The following is a 16,360-nucleotide window of genomic DNA, read 5'->3' as shown; positions in this document are numbered from 1 at the left end:
ATGGCCTAAGTTCCATATTCCTTTATTTTCCCACTGTGAGAACCCATTCAGGCTACCCAATTCACGGAGCGCAGAGTTGTTCCATAGAGGTGAAATATTCATAAATCCCGTTATTCCTAAAATATTTTTTGCCTTACCCCATACTTTCCTCATAAGTTGTAAAGTTGGACTACGCCCCATATCACCTTTTATCTCTCCTTCTATAGCTGCCAATGGGGGAGACCTTTTCGATGCCCAACCCACCAGCCGACTACTTTTCCCTCCCACGCCACCTAATGCTCCCCACCCCTTGAAATGCTGTAGTTGGGCTGACAAAAAATAAAGCATAGGATTAGGTAGAGCCAAACCCCCCTTTCATATTTGATCCTGCCTCTATTATTTTTCCATATAAAGAACCTGAATAGTTGTTGTATCTTATGAAAATATTGCGCAGGGATCCACACAGGGGAATTGTGCAAAATATATAGCAACTGAGGCATTAGAATCATTTTCAATAAGTTACCTCTACCTATCAATGATAGAGGCAATTTGTGCCAGATGGCAATCTTACTTTTAATCTTCCCTATCAAAAGTAATAGATTATTAGAGATATAATCTGCAGGGTTCATCGATACTGTCACTCCGAGGTATTTAAAAGAGTGTACCACTTTGAGCTCAGAAAAATTGGCCTGACGGGTTTGCACTTGAGAAGATATTGGGAAGATAACTGATTTATCGCAGTTTATGAAAAGTCCAGACTGGTCACCAAACTGCGATATTATAGATATTATAGAATCCATGGAGTCAGTTAAATCACCTACATAAATCAGCATATCGTCGGCATATAAAGATACATGTTCTTCCATAGAGCCCCTCGCTAGCCCCCTTATCAGTGGCGTAGATCTTAAAAAGACATGCTAATGGTTCTATTGCTATTGCAAACAATAAGGGAGACAACGGACAGCCCTGTCTCGTCCCCCTCTCCAGAGCAATCGCAGGTGATAATTGACCATTCACTCTAATTCTAGCCCTAGGCTCAAAATACAGGAGCTTGACCCATTTTAAAAACCCCGATTCGATGCCCATCCTAGTCATGACTGCCCAAAGATATCCGCACTCGACGCTGTCAAAAGCTTTGGCAGAGTCAAGTGAGACCACCGCAGCTCTACTGTCCTGTCCATCTCCTCCCTCCAACTGAAGATTCAAGAATAGCTGCCTAAGATTCAGAGACGTAGATTTTCCAGGCATTAATCCAGATTGATCATCATGGATAATAGTTTGAATGACCCTACTTGGTCGATTGGCCAAAACTTTAGCCAGAAGTTTTACATCCACTGTCAGGAGAGAGATGGGCCTGTAGGAGTCCACTAATGAGGGATCTTTGCCTGATTTGGGTATCACTACTACATTTGCTTCTCTCATGGAACAGGGCAACCTACCCTCTCGATAGGCATCTTTAAAAACCGTTAGAAGGTGAGGAAGTAATAGTTCCCCATGCTTCTTATAGAATTCCCCAGGAAGACCATCCCCACCCGGCGCCTTTTCATTAGGGATGGAATTCAGCGCCATCTCCAATTTCTCTAGAACTATGTTCTCATCCAAAAGCAACTTATTCTCTTCAGCTAAGACAGGGATATTAATCCCTTCCAGATAATTAGATCTATCAGACGCATCAGTGACCAGCCTGGACTTTTACACCTCCCTGAAATGAGCATAGAATTCTCCCAAAATATTCTCATCTCCTGTTACTAGTTGCGCTCCAGTTCCTCTAATTGAGGCTATACAGGAAGGACCATTTTGTGCTTTAGTCACAGTAGCCAATAAGTGACCCGCACTTTCCCCTTCAGCGAAATATCTCTGAGACACAAAAAGACGTTTATCCTCCGCCCTAGTCTGTATATGTTCTTTCAACAGCTTTTGAGCTTCCTTCCACTGTGCCTCATTAGTCGATGTGGGCTGTTCTACTAATGTAGATTCTAAATGCGTAACTCTATCTGAAAGCTCCCTATCCAGAATACGGCTCTTAGACTTTTTAATGATAATATATTTAATATATAATCCCCTAACATATGCCTTTAAGGCATCCCATACCATTGCCACCGACGCTGTGCCCACATTAATGGACAGAAAGTCAGTAATGGCCCTAGAAATATCAGTTCCTGTATCCACTATTGATAACCAAAATGGGTTTAACCGCCAGATATGCCGAGTAACGCATAGATGCCTCCCCACTTCCAATGTAATCAATAGTGGGGAACAGTCAGATATACTACGAGGCAAATATGAGCTCTCCTTTGTCAGTGTTACTAAGGATGAGGATCCAATTGCTAAATCTATTCTGGATAGGGAGCTATATGAGGGTGAGTAGCATGAATACTGACGCCAATCAGGGTGTATAGTTCTCCAAATGTCACATAAATCTACTTCTGATAACAATCTTGCTAGAGAAGTAGGGGTAGCAGTGTAAGTTCCCGGCCCATTATGGAATTTATCCAAAGAACCGTCAATGTACATGTTAAAATCTCCCACAATTAATACAGGGACTAATGGGAATTTAGATGTAAATGTAACAATCATCCTCATAATTTCAGCTGAATATGGAGGGGGAATGTACACTGCCACCAAGATAATCCTGAATTGGAAGATATGACAGTCTATACATATAAATCTACCATCACTGTCAATATATGACTCCTGTGCGACAAACGGAACAGATCTATGTACTAAAATACTAACACCTCTGGCATGCGTAAAATATGTAGAGTGAAATTCACAACTCATCTGTAATGACCGGCGTCACGCACAGGGAGGGAAAAGGGAAAGCCCTGCCCAAGGGAGAGGGAAAGGTGGTGACCCCTGACTCACCTTGCAGCTGGCACCTGACTGCCCTGACGTCCCTAGACGGGTTCCTCACCGTTGCGGCGATCACGTGCCTAAACCCTGGCTTTCCCTGAAATGAACGGGCCGGTGGGATCGCTAGTCCGCACCACTGACACTAAGAGGGAAACACCAGGGAGAGGACAGACAATACAGACAAACACATAAACCCAGGTGGGCGACCACAGCAGACCACAAAGGTCCAACAGGGATCCGGAGGGAAACGTTCTGGACCAACAACCAGAGAACGCATCAACACAGCTCCAGTGGGTCAGTATAGAAGTCCAGGCAGGAAGCTCTATATCTGGCAACCACAGAAGTGTGAGAGGGGAATATAAGGAGGTTGGGAGTGCTGGACAAGGAACAGCTGAGGAGAAGGAGCTACGGATCCCTGAGTGAGCCAAAAGGGTTGCAAAGCAAACCCAGAAAGCTACCATGAGGAAACAGCCCTATCTTACATACAGCGTGCAGCCAACCGCTGCGACTTCCTGACCCCGGGTATAACGGAGTCAGGCGTGGTTCTTGACACCCTCGTGACATCATCGATACTTCATGGATCAGATGCGTCTCATCAGCGGTCAAGTGGGTCTTGGATAAACACATAATAGCTGGCTGTATATCTTTCAAGGTATGGAAACTAGCCGATCGTTTAGACGCCTGCGACATCCCTCTCACATTCCACACAAGAATCTTAACAGAAGACATCATGGTGACTCATATGCATGTATAGAAGCCAGTGCCGACAACCCCAGAGGAACCTCCCATTGATAGTAAGATTAGAATTAGAGCCTGCCCCCCCAACTGCCCCGTAACGTCCCTGAACATACTGCAAGTTATGAACCAGATAAACAGGGGGACACTATAGACACACAAAGTGAACCTAACCGTCATGAGTTAACGATAGAGGCACAGATGACAAAACAGTTGCCTAGTTAACATAGGCGCTTCAACCTGGGTATGCAAATGGGTTAGTCCGCCCACCCTGCCCCCAAACACACGACAACCCACACATTGTAAAACATACCAAGTTAAAGGTCATCATATGAAATCTCCCTCCCCCTTAAGAAAACAGACAATAATCCCACAAAGCTATAACCGTCAGTACGGGGTATCAATCTAAGAACACTTGTATAACAAGAACAGTCCCATTAAAGGTATCACCGTCTCTTCAGGTGTTGTTGCCGCGCCGATCATTTTCATGAGTGTCCAGCCATTGACATGCCTCGGTCGGATCTTTAAAAATATGCGTGGATCAATTCGCCACCACCCGAAGCTTTGCCGGATATAACATGGAATAAGGCCACTGCAATAATCTCAACCGCTTCTTGATCTCCAAAAATCTCGCTCTCCGTTTCTGTATTTCGGCAGAAAAGTCCGGGAACATCAGAATTCGGCTATCGCCAATTTGGATGTCAGGGTTGTTCCTGGCTGCTCTAAGTATGGCGTCCCGGTCTCTGTAATGTAGAACCTTGATCAGGAGAGGTCTTGGAGGCGCCCCCGGTGGCGGAGGGCGAAATGGCACCTGATGCGCTCTTTCTAGTGCAAAGAGTGGGGATAACTTTCCTTTCCCAATAGTGTCCACCAACCATTTTTTCATAAATGAAACAGGGTCTGAGCCCTCAGTGCGTTCCGGGGTCCCAATAAACCGCACATTATTCCGTCTCAGACGGTTTTCCAAATCATCCGATTTTGATATGAGCAGAGACACATTATGTATAACACGTTGCAAGTCCCTCTTAACAGGTGGTAGCTGGTCCTCCATGTCACTAACACGACCCTCCAACTCTTTCTTTAAACTGCTGCATATCTTGTCTTATCAATAAGACTTCCTCCTTGAGGCGTCCCTCATTGGTGTTTAGGGACATGAGGGCTGTACTGCATTGCGCTACCATCTTGTACACATCTGCTATGGTAGGATCGGATATGGGCGCCGCTTCTGGCGGCAACTCTGGACCCACCTTCTGCTGTGTTACAGAGGCATATGAGGCGCTTCTAAGGCCTCCGCTCCCCTTATCTCACTGGACGTCCCAGCGTCAGGCACCGGATCACGTGCGGAAGCTGCTGAGGTACGGGCAAACTTCCCCAGCTTCACCGCCACATCTGAGAGTTTTGTAGTATGCGCTGCGCCATTTTGTTTACTCGGCGTGTCCATGCCGCTTTCTTTACTCTCCTTCTCCTTTTGCTTCTGACAGGTCATACTATGACCGGAGTATCGCCCAGTGTCTAGGGAGGCTTCTGAGCAGTGTCGGTCCTCACTGAGGTCAGGTAGGAGATGGGTAGATGATGAAGTGCAGGATTATATCCAGGAGCTCTGCGCCATGCGACTGTCTACATCGCCGGTCAGGCCACGCCCCCGAATGGCGGCGTTTTAATAAATAATAATAATAATACAGGCCTGAAGCTGAGTCTTTGTGCTCCGATGAGGGCAGACACATTCACCTCAGTAGATGATTCACTAGATGCAGATGAAAGATCTGATGACGTCTACACTTCCACAGAAGAAAACTGAGCAGATGACTGTCCTTATTCTCTCAGGTACAGCAGCTCCTGAGTAGTGTTGGGTGTGAATATTCAAATCGTGAACATCGCCACTTTGAGAATTCACAAAGATTTAGAATATAGTGCTATATATATGTATCTGATCCCATGACCCCTCCCGGCTTCTTGCTTGTGGGCCAATGAGAAGGCTGCAATATCTTTGTCTGAGCTTAGCAACATCCCTAGCAACCAATAGGAAAGCTGCCTCCTCCCCCTTACTATATAAGAACCTCCCAGCAGCCATTTTCTGCAGTTTATTGCAGCTCTGAGAGAGAGAGCGGTGACATTGCTGAGCTCTGGGCTCTGCTGTGTATTACATTAGATAGTTAGCTGATACATATAATACAGATAGTCCGTGCAGGTTAGATCCTGATATAGTGGAGCTGACATATATAATACAGATAGTCCGTGCAGGTTAGATCCTGATATAGTGGAGCTGATATATATAATACAGATAGTCCGTGCAGGTTAGATCCTGATACAGTGGAGCTGATGGTTCCAGTGCAGGGTGTTAGGTAGTGTGATAGGGATTACTGTTTCTCTGCTGTCCATACATACAGCTACAGACCTAGTGCTGTGATGTCACAACAATACTTACTGCACCAATCAGTAACATCTACTCAGAACTGATAAAATGTGACGTTTCACATCATTCGCATCATTAGTTGCCAATTTGCGCAATCACAAATATATTGGAGCCCTCTATCTGCATATAAAGCTGTTGTAATGTTCTGCCGACCATGTTCTCCAGTCTCAGGAAACTTCTAGCAGCTTGAATAATGTAGCATAAGTGACCCACACCTGTATTAAGCGAATATTACATTGCCGATTTTCAAAATCAAGAAAGTAATTGCAAATTTATGACGAATATTCACCCAAATATTCGTGAAATATCCCAGACCAGACCAGCTTCCCACATTAGGCAGAAGAAGACCTGTTCAGTAAGGAGAGGCGGTCTATAGTGATCATTTCCAGGATGTTTGCATTCGGCCATCTTAGCTTTTTTCAAAGCTTCAACCACTTTGAAGGCCCTAGAACCCTACAGGTGGAGACCCCCGGTCATCATCCGGGTCCCCCAACCGGTCGGACATGAACAATCTCTTTGTTACTTTCTTCCCTTAGAATGAATATTCCCCTCTTTATTCTTCTCCTCCTCAGAGGAGGAAAACAGTTTATCCTGAATTCACCATCAGGGGCTTCCTCTTCAGACCTGCATTCCCAGGAACAATTACATCTCAGTCTTTTATGTCGTCCATAGGAGACTCTAGAGAGGTGACCACAGCTCTGTACAGACTGTTATATCAGAGAACTACAACCCCCAGCATGTCCAGACAATAATATATCAGAGGAGAGAACTACAACTCTCACAATGTCCAGACTGTTATATATCAGAGGAGAAGAGTACAGAATGTTATATGATATCTCAGAAGTAACACTCCAGGCTGTTATTGTAGGTTTCAGAGGCGAGAACTACAACTCCCAGCATTTTTCCAGTTCTGTAGGAAAAAAATCATAAAATGCTTTCTCCATACAAGAATCGTCCCTCACAGGTCACATGACCACAATTACAGCTCCTCCTCCTTCTTATCTCTGCTCTACAGCTGACCCCGCCCCCTTCACGGATCACATGATGGTGACATCATCACAGGTCCTTCACCACCTCCTCTCCTCACTGCTGAGCCCCGCCTCCTGCACTGAGCACATGACAGTGACATAACCCCAGGACCTTCCCCACCTCTTATCATCTTTACTGCTGAGCTCCGCCCTCTCCACTGATCACATGACGGTGACGTCACCCCAGGTCCTTCAGCTCTGGCAGTGCAGCAGATACTGGGCAGGTCCTGGTCGGTAGTCAGGGCTCTTGTTCTCTCTGGTATCAGCCATTCCTCCAGCCTGCAGGTAAGATGAGCTGTGAGGAGACAGTGTGGTGGAGAGCTCAGACATGTCACCTCTGGAGATTCTCCTCCATTACACACAAGGAATCCTTCTCCGCTCCTCAGCTTAGTATGATGGGGGAGGAGTAGTGGGGATAGTGGGGGTTGTCATCATTCGCTGGCCCCTGACTGTCCTGGTGAGGGGCCCCTGCCTCGCAGGGGAGAATGAATAGCGGGGCCCCTCCAGGCTCAGGAAGTGCGGTTCTGGAGGTGACATCTGGTCTTGTCCCCTGGATGATTTCCTCTCCTCTTCTCATAAAGGCGCCTGCAGTACTAGAAGCCTCCAGCTCCTCCAGTTCTCTCCTCTTCTCCTGAATGACCACCAAGGATGGACAGGAAGGAGATCAGCAGAAGAATATTAGACCTCACCTTGGAGATCATCTCCCTGCTGAGCGGAGAGGTAAACTGTTCTAGATTTCTCTCCTCTTTATTGTATTCTGTAACAAGTCAGACATCGGGAAGGAGAATCCATCATAGGAGGTGATAGGAAGAGTCCAGGGTCCTGGAGAACGGCCTCCAGACCTTCCAAGTGATGGAGAACCTGAAGATCAGCCCCCAGTATGGTGAGTGATGTGTCATGTGACCAGTGACCAATAGTCATGTTGTAGGAGCCATGAGGAGGTAAGTAGGCACGTTGTACCAGGAGGAGAGGGCCGGAGGAGAGCACATGGCCCCTGAAGGGTTTATTCCCTAAATGTCTCTCTCCATCCACAGGAGTACACAATAGTGAAGAAGACATCGGGGGACTGTGTGACTCCCATCATCCATCTCCAGGAGTCAGGAGGGCGGAGCAGGTCCCCTCCCCCCATCACAGAGCCTCCCCCTCACCCCCTGATACATGAGCAGAAGATCCTAGAACTCACCCACAAGATGATGGAGCTGCTGACTGGAGAGGTGACACTGCTGGGAATGCTGGGAAATTCTCCAGTAACAGCACTGGAGGGGTCTGGGTGATGACGGTGTCATTGTGTTGTCAGGTTCCTATAAGGTGTCAGGACATCACTGTCTATTTCTCCATGGAGGAGTGGGAGTATATAGAAGGACACAAGGACCTGTACAAGGAGGCCATGATGGAGGAGCACCAGCCTCTTATATCACAAGGTAAGAGCCGTCATGTGCAGTGTATACACGTGTGTGCAGTGACATGTAATGGAGGAGCACCAGCCTCTTATATCACAAGGTAAGAGCCGTCATGTGCAGTGTATACACGTGTGTGCAGTGACATGTAATGGAGGAGCACCAGCCTCTTATATCACAAGGTAAGAGCCGTCATGTGCAGTGACATGTAATGGAGGAGCACCAGCCTCTTATATCACAGGGTAAGAGCGTCATGTGCAGTGTATACACGTGTGTGTGCAGTGATATGTAATGGAGGAGCACCAGCCTCTTATATCACAGGGTAAGAGTCGTCATGTGCAGTGTGTACACGTGTGTGCAGTGACATGTAATGGAGGAGCACCAGCCTCTTATATCACAAGGTAAGAGCCGTCATGTGCAGTGTATACACGTGTGTGCAGTGACATGTAATGGAGGAGCACCAGCCTCTTATATCACAAGGTAAGAGCCGCCATGTGCAGTGTATACACGTGTGTGCAGTGACATGTAATGGAGGAGCACCAGCCTCTTATATCACAAGGTAAGAGCCGTCATGTGCAGTGACATGTAATGGAGGACCACCAGCCTCTTATATCACAGGGTAAGAGCCATCATGTGCAGTGTATACACGTGTGTGCAGTGACATGTAATGGAGGAGCACCAGCCTCTTATATCACAAGGTGAGAGCCGTCATGTGCAGTGTGTACACGTGTGTGCAGTGACATGTAATGGAGGAGCACCAGCCTCTTATATCACAAGGTAAGAGCCGTCATGTGCAGTGTATACACGTGTGTGCAGTGACATGTAATGGAGGAGCACCAGCCTCTTATATCACAAGGTAAGAGCCGTCATGTGCAGTGTATACACGTGTGTGCAGTGACATGTAATGGAGGAGCACCAGCCTCTTATATCACACTACTCGTAGATAACCAGTGACTGATCTGTGCTGCTCTTATAATCTGTCCAAAAAGGGGGGATTTTAAGGTTCCACATATAGAAACAACAGGCAGGTTCTGCAGGGGCGGGGCTTACGATGCTCCATTTTTTCCACACATGGTCGGGCTTTTCAAATTTTGTTGTTTTGTTAAGTCATTATTTACTGTATGTAATAAAAGTCATGACCTGGTGTAAACCAGAATCCTGGACTTTGTCAGGACGTTATAGAAGCTTTGTAAGGCTGGGATCACAAGTGCAGGTTTTTTGGTCAAAGTCAGGAATGGATTCCAAATGAATGAACACTTCTCCTTCCTGCTGGATCAACTTCCAGCCTAATTGGAATGTTATCAGTTTGTCTACTCTGTAGTTTGCAACAAAAAAAAAACTACTTTAAAACTAATTTTTATTTTTATCTTAACAGAAAATCTCAGTAAGAAATGTGAAAATGTCATGTTACCACTAGATGAAGATATCCTGCAGCGCTCTTCAGGGGAAAACCTCATTACCCTTAATGTACATCCAGGACTTCACAGTACAGATCTGTCATATAATCCTCCTAATTATGAGGAACCTTCTCCGGACCAATCACAGATTGTTACCGCAAGTACAAGTCAGAAAAGGATTAAAAGGTTTCATTGTGGTAAAGAATCCACAAACAGCTCAGGACTTTCTACACCCCGAAGACGTCACAAAGGAGAGAAAATGTATTCATGTTCAGAATGTGGGAAATGTTTTACACGGAAATCACATCTTGTTAAACATGAGAAAATTCACACAAGAGAGAAACAATATTCATGTCCAGAATGTGGGAAATGTTTTACATGGAAATCACATCTTGTTAAACATGAGAGATGTCACACAGGAGAGAAGCCATATTTATGTTCAGAATGTGGTAAATGTTTTACAGAGAAATCATATCTTGTTATACATGAGAGATGTCACACAGGAGAGAAACCATATTCATGTTCAGAATGTGGGAAATGTTTTACACAGAAATCAGATCTTGTTAAACATGAGAGATGTCACACAGGAGAGAAGCCGTATTCATGTTCAGAATGTGGGAAATGTTTTACACAGAAATCACATCTTGTTAAACATGAGAGATGTCACACAGGAGAGAAGCCATATTCATGTTCAGAATGTGGGAAATGTTTTACACAGCAATCAGATCTTGTTATACATGAGAGAAATCACACTGGGGGAAAACCGTATTCATGTTCAGAATGTGGAAAATGTTTTTCACAGAAATCATATCTTGTTATACATGAGAGATGTCACACAGGAGAGAAGCCATATTCATGTTTAGAATGTGGGAAATGTTTTACACAGAAATCAGATCTTGTGATACATGAGAGAATTCACACAGGAGAGAAGCCATATTCATGTTCAGAATGTGGGAAATGTTTCATATGGAAATCAATTCTTGTTAGACATGAGAGAATTCACACTGGGGAAAAGCCGTATTCATGTTCAGAATGTGGGAAATGTTTTTCACAGAAATACAATCTTGTTAAACATGAGAGAATTCACACAGGAGAGAAAACATATTCATGTTCAGAATGTTGGAAATGTTTTACAGATAAATCAGATCTTGTTAAACATGAAAGACATCACACATATTCGTGTTCATATTGTGGGAAACGTTTTTCAGAAAAATCAAGCCTTCTTAAACATAAGAGGATTCACACATAAGAGAAGCTGCATTCAGAATGAGAAAATGTTTTTGCTTCTAAAGCCATAATTAGGGGTCATCAGTGAAGTCAAACAAGAGAGAAGCCATATGGCCACAATACAAAGAAACAATATATCACTGGGTCATAGACATTGTTTTCATTTCAGGTTGTATATTTGGATATAAAAGCTTAATTGATGTCACATAACGGCTTCTATAAAACATCTGATAAATCCTGTTTAGGAAGACATATATTCTAGTAACATAGTACATAAGGCGGAAAAAAGACATCTGTCCATCCAGTTCGGCCTGTCATCCTGCAAGTTGATCCAGAGGAAGGCAAAATTAAAACCTGTGAGGTAGAAGCCAATTTTCCTCACTTTAGGGGAATAAAAATTCCTTCCCGACTCCAATCAGGCATCAGAATAACTCCCTGGATCAACGACCCCTCTCTAGTAGCTATAGCCTGTAATATTATTACACTCCAGAAATACATCCAGGCCCCTCCTGAATTCCTGTATTGTACTCACCATCACCACCTCCTCAGGCAGAGAGCTCCATAGTCTCACTGCTCTTACCGTAAAGAGTCCTCTTCTATGTTTGTGTACAAACCTTCTTTCCTCCAGACGCAGAGGATGTCCCCTCGTCACAGTCCTGGGAATGAATAGATGATGGGAGTGATCTCTGTACTGACCCCTGGTATATTTATACATAGTAATTAGATCTCCCCTCAGTTGTCTTTTTTCTAAAGTGAATAACCCTCATTTTGATAATCTTTCAGGGTACTGTAGTTGCCCCATTCCAGTCATTACTTTAGTTGCCCTCCTCTGGACCTTCTCCAGCTCTGCTATGTCTGCCTTGTTCACAGGAGCCCAGAACTGTACACAGTCCTCCATGTGTGGTCTGACTAGTGATGTGTAAAGTGGTAGGACTATGTTCTTATCACGGGCATCTATGCCCCTTTTGATGTAACCCATTATCTTATTGGCCTTGGCAGCAGCTGCCTGACACTGGTTTTTGCAGCTTGTTTGCTGTTTATTAAAATGTTCTGTTCATGACTTATATTTTAAACCATACAGTTAACCCTTTCAGCCCCTGAGGGTTTTTCGTTTTTTACTCCCTACCTTTCCAGGACTTTATTTTTATTTTTACGTTTACATAGCTGTATGAGCGCTTGTTTTTTTGCCAGTCAAGTTGCATTTTCTAACTCCACCATTTAATATCGCAAACAATGTAGTGGGGAGATGAAAAAAATAAAAATAAAACAATTACACAGCAGTTGTATGTTTTGTTTTTACGGTGTTCCCTATATGGTAAAACGGACCTGTTGCTTTCATTCTCCAGGTCAGTACAATTATGGCGCTACCACATATGTATAGATTTTCTTGCATTTTAATACTGAAAAAAAACTTTGAAACAAATGTTTTATTTTTTCCTTCCTTTTCATCGCCATATTGTGACCTCTAACTTTTTTGTAGTTATGTGTACGGAGCTGTGTGAGGGCTTATTTTTTGAGGGATGATCTATAGTTTTCATTCATACCATTCTGGGGTATTTTTTGATCACTTTTTTTTTCATTTAATTTTACTTTATTTTAATTTTTTTGTGGGAGGTGAAGAGACCAAAAAACGGCAAATCAACCATTTAGTCTTCCGGTTTGCCGTATCTGAAAAATATTTAATAGTTTAAAAGTATGGGAGCTTTCGGACGCGGCGATACTAGTGTTGATCAAGCACCAAAATGCTCAGGTCGAACACCTCGAAATGTTCGGGTGCTCTACCGAGCACCCAAGCACAATGGAAGTCAATGGGAGAACCCGAGAATTAAACCAGGCACCCCCTTCTCTGAAGAGGGGAGGGTGTCTGGTTCATAGGAAAAGGTCAGAAATTGATGGAAACACCACCGAAATGGTTCGGGAACAGCATGGGGAGGATGTCTGGATGCATCTTGGACTCCCAGGTTGCTGCTGGGAAAGATGTCCGAGTAGTACGCCACTTTTACAGACTGACAATAATATGCACAAAACCGAAGAAAATCATTTTTAGAGAAAAAATTGTTAGGAAACACTCTTTCCTGTATATTTACTTGTATATAAAGTGCAAGTGCTGCCAAAAATTACAAGGAAGAGGCACTCCGATACAACCTGTATATCACATAAAGGAGGGCCTCATTCACATTGTGGTACAATTGTTCTGGTAGTGGGACTCCTACACTCATAAAGCCTATGCACTAAGTGAAAGGGCTGCCAAAAATTACATGGAACCGGCACTCCAAAACGCCCTTTATTACACATCAGGATTGATGGCCTGCTAGTAACCCTCAAAAACAGTAGGAGCAAGGGCCTGCTGGTGACCCTCAAAAACATAAGGAGCAAGGGCCTGCTGGTTACCCTCTAAAACATTACGGGCGAGGGCCTGCTGCTAAGCTGACCATCTAAAACATTAGGGGTGAGGGTCTGCTGCAGAGCTGACTCTCAAAAACATTAGGGGAGAGTGCCTGCTACTGATCTGAGCATCGAAAAAATTATGGGCGAGTGCCTGCTGCTGAGCTGACCATTGAAAAAATTATGGACGAGGGCCTGCAGGTAAGATGACCCGCTAAAAGATTGTAGGTGAGGGCCTGCTGTGAGCTGATCCTCTAAAACATATGCGAGGGCCTGCTGGTGAGCTGACCCTCTAAAACATTACATACGAGGGCCTGCAGGTGAGCTGACCCTCTAAAACAGATGCGAGGGCCTGCAGGTGAGCCGACTCTCTAAAAGATTGTAGGTGAGGGCCTTCTGGTGAGCTGACCCTCTAAAACATTACATGCGAGAGCCTTCAGGTGAGCTGATTCTAACATTAGGAGCAAGGGCAGACTAATAAGCATGTTTATATGATGGAGGATGATAAAAAGAAGATTGAACCATATACCCTTTTGTGTGGTGGAAGGGGTTCATGGGAATACAGTGTATTCAGTACATTATTTAAAAAAAACACATTTAAAGTGCCTTTATGTTCAGCTGCTTTCCTCTGGTAGAGTAGAGAAGTCAGGGACAATCCAGGCCTTGTTAATTTTTAGAAGAGTCAACCTGTCAGCATTTTCAGTTGACAGGCGGATGCGCTTATCAGTTATTATGCCCCCTGCGGCACTAAATACCCGCTTAGACATAACGCTGGCGGCAGGGCAGGCCAGCACCTCCAAGGCGTAGAGCGCCAGTTCGTGCCACATGTCCAGCTTGGACACTCAGTAGTTGTAAGGCACAGAGGGATCATTGAAGAAGCTGACACGGTCTGCTACGTACTCCTTCACTATCTTCCAAAACCTTTCTCTCCTTGTGACACTAGGCCGCGCATCAGGATGAGGGTGCTGGCAGGGTGTCATGAAACTGTCCCAGGCCTTGGAGAGTGTTGCCTTGCCTCTGCTGGAACTGCTATGGGTTCCCCTCGTCTCCCCTCTTCGGTTGCCCAATGAACTACGTACTCTGCTGCCAGCGTTGTTAGTTGGAAATTTTAAGAGCATGTTTTCCACAAGGACCTTCTGGTATTGCACCATTTTGCTCGTTCTCTCCACCACAGGAATGAGAGATGAGAAGTTCTCTTTGTAGCGGGGGACGGGAAGGGTGAACAATCAGTAATTGGTGTTGTCCAAAATGCGTAAAACGCCTGGGTCACGGGAAAGTCAGCCTAACATAAAGTCAGCCATGTGGGCCAGAGTTCCAACAGGCAAAACTTCGCTGTTGTCATCAGGAGGATTACTCTCAATCTCCTCATCTTCTTCCTCCTCTTCTGCCCATCCACGCTGAACAGATGGAATTCAACTTCCATGGGTACTACACTCTGTAGCGGAGGCAACCGTCTCCTCCTCATCATCATCATCATCCAATTTGTGCTGAGAAGACGAACTGATGGTGGTCTGGCTATCACCCTGTGTAATGTCTTCTTCCCCCATTTCCACCTCTTCCACATGCACAGTGTCGGCTTTAATTGTGAGCAGCGAGCGTTTGAGTAGACACAGAAGTGGGATGGGGACGCTGATAATAGTGTTATCGCTGCTCACCATGTGTGTTAATTCTTCAAAGTTTCTTGAAACCTCACAGAGGTCTGACATCCATACCCACTCCTCGCTTGTGAAGAGCGGAAGCTGACTGGAAAGGTGACAACCATGTTGCAGCTGGTATTCCACTACTGCCCTATGCTGCTCACAAAGCCTGGCCAACATGTGGAACGTCGAGTTCCAGTGCGTGCTCACGTAGCACAACAGCCGGTGAGCTGGCAATTGTAAGCGCTGCTGCAGCATTGACAGAACGACGGAAGCTGTCGATGACTTGCGGAAATGGGCACACACGCGGCGCGCCTTCACCAGTAGCTCAGTCAAATTGGTGTAGGTTTTGAGAAACCGCTGAACGACTAAGTTGAATACGTGGGCTAGGCATGGGATGTGTGTAAGCTTGCCGAGCTCCGAAGCCACCACCAAGTTACGGCCATTATCAGACACAACCATGCCTGGTTCTAGGTTGAGTGGCAAGAGCCACAGCTCAGTCTGGTCTCTTATCCCGCATCACAGGTCTGCGTTGGTGTCCTGTTTGTCACCTAAGCAGATCAGCTTAAGCACATCCTGTTGACGCTTCCGCACTGCAGTGCTACACTGCTTCCAGCTACCAACTGTTGGCTGACTGGTGCTGCAAGAGGATAATTCTGAGGTGGAAGTGGAGGATGAGAAGTGGGGGTTGGAGCCACTAATGTAGGTGGTGGCAGAAACCCTGATGGAATTACCTGTGCCATCCCAGGGTACAACTAGCTCCCGGCCTCCACAACGTTCACCCAGTGTGCAGTCAGGGAAATGTAGTGTCCCTGGCCACAAGCACTTGTCCATGTGTCAGTGGTTAAGTAGACCTTCCAAGTAACTGCGTTGGTCAGGGCACAGTTGATGTTACGGGACACATGCTAGTGTAAGGCGGGCATGGCACACCGTGAAAAATTGTGGGGGCTGGGGACGTCGTAAGGAAGGACGGCCGCTGACATCAGGCTGCGGAAGGCCTCAATGTCCACAAGCCTAAATGGCAACATTTTGGAAAGTTGCGCATTTAGTACTATGGCCTGTGGGTGGGTGGCTAGATATTCTTGCTTGCGTTCAAATGCCTGGGGTAAGGACATTTGTACGCTGCACCGACACACGGAAGTGGATGTGGTTGCTGATGGTGCTTGCGAAGGTCCAGGTGCAGGGCGGGAGGCATCTGTAACACAGGGGAAGAAGAGGCAGTGGTGTGACCCGCAAACACAGATTGTGGACCCAGGCGTTCGGCCCACCTATTACAGTACTTTGATGCCATGTGGCAGATCATGCTGGT

At 45.6% G+C, this 16,360-nt stretch overlaps 2 protein-coding genes across 2 annotated transcripts in view; one reads left to right on the top strand and one right to left on the bottom strand.

Moving 5' to 3' along the window:
• LOC122925022 (zinc finger protein OZF-like) overlaps nt 1-16,360 on the bottom strand; it is a 338,508-nt gene that overhangs the window by 34,617 nt on the left and 287,531 nt on the right. The gene's annotated exons all lie outside the window — the stretch shown is intronic.
• LOC122925031 (zinc finger protein OZF-like) lies at nt 8,376-11,384 on the top strand. Its single transcript, XM_044276567.1, has 2 exons — nt 8,376-8,429; nt 9,781-11,384. Exons 1-2 carry the CDS (start codon nt 8,396-8,398, stop codon nt 11,049-11,051), a joined length of 1,305 nt encoding a protein of 434 aa, XP_044132502.1. The 5' UTR covers nt 8,376-8,395; the 3' UTR covers nt 11,052-11,384.

The sequence above is a fragment of the Bufo gargarizans genome, chromosome 1 (assembly GCF_014858855.1).
Source record: "Bufo gargarizans isolate SCDJY-AF-19 chromosome 1, ASM1485885v1, whole genome shotgun sequence".
NCBI classification, from domain to species: Eukaryota; Metazoa; Chordata; class Amphibia; order Anura; family Bufonidae; genus Bufo; species Bufo gargarizans.
This window is presented reverse-complemented; position numbering and strand designations above follow the sequence as displayed.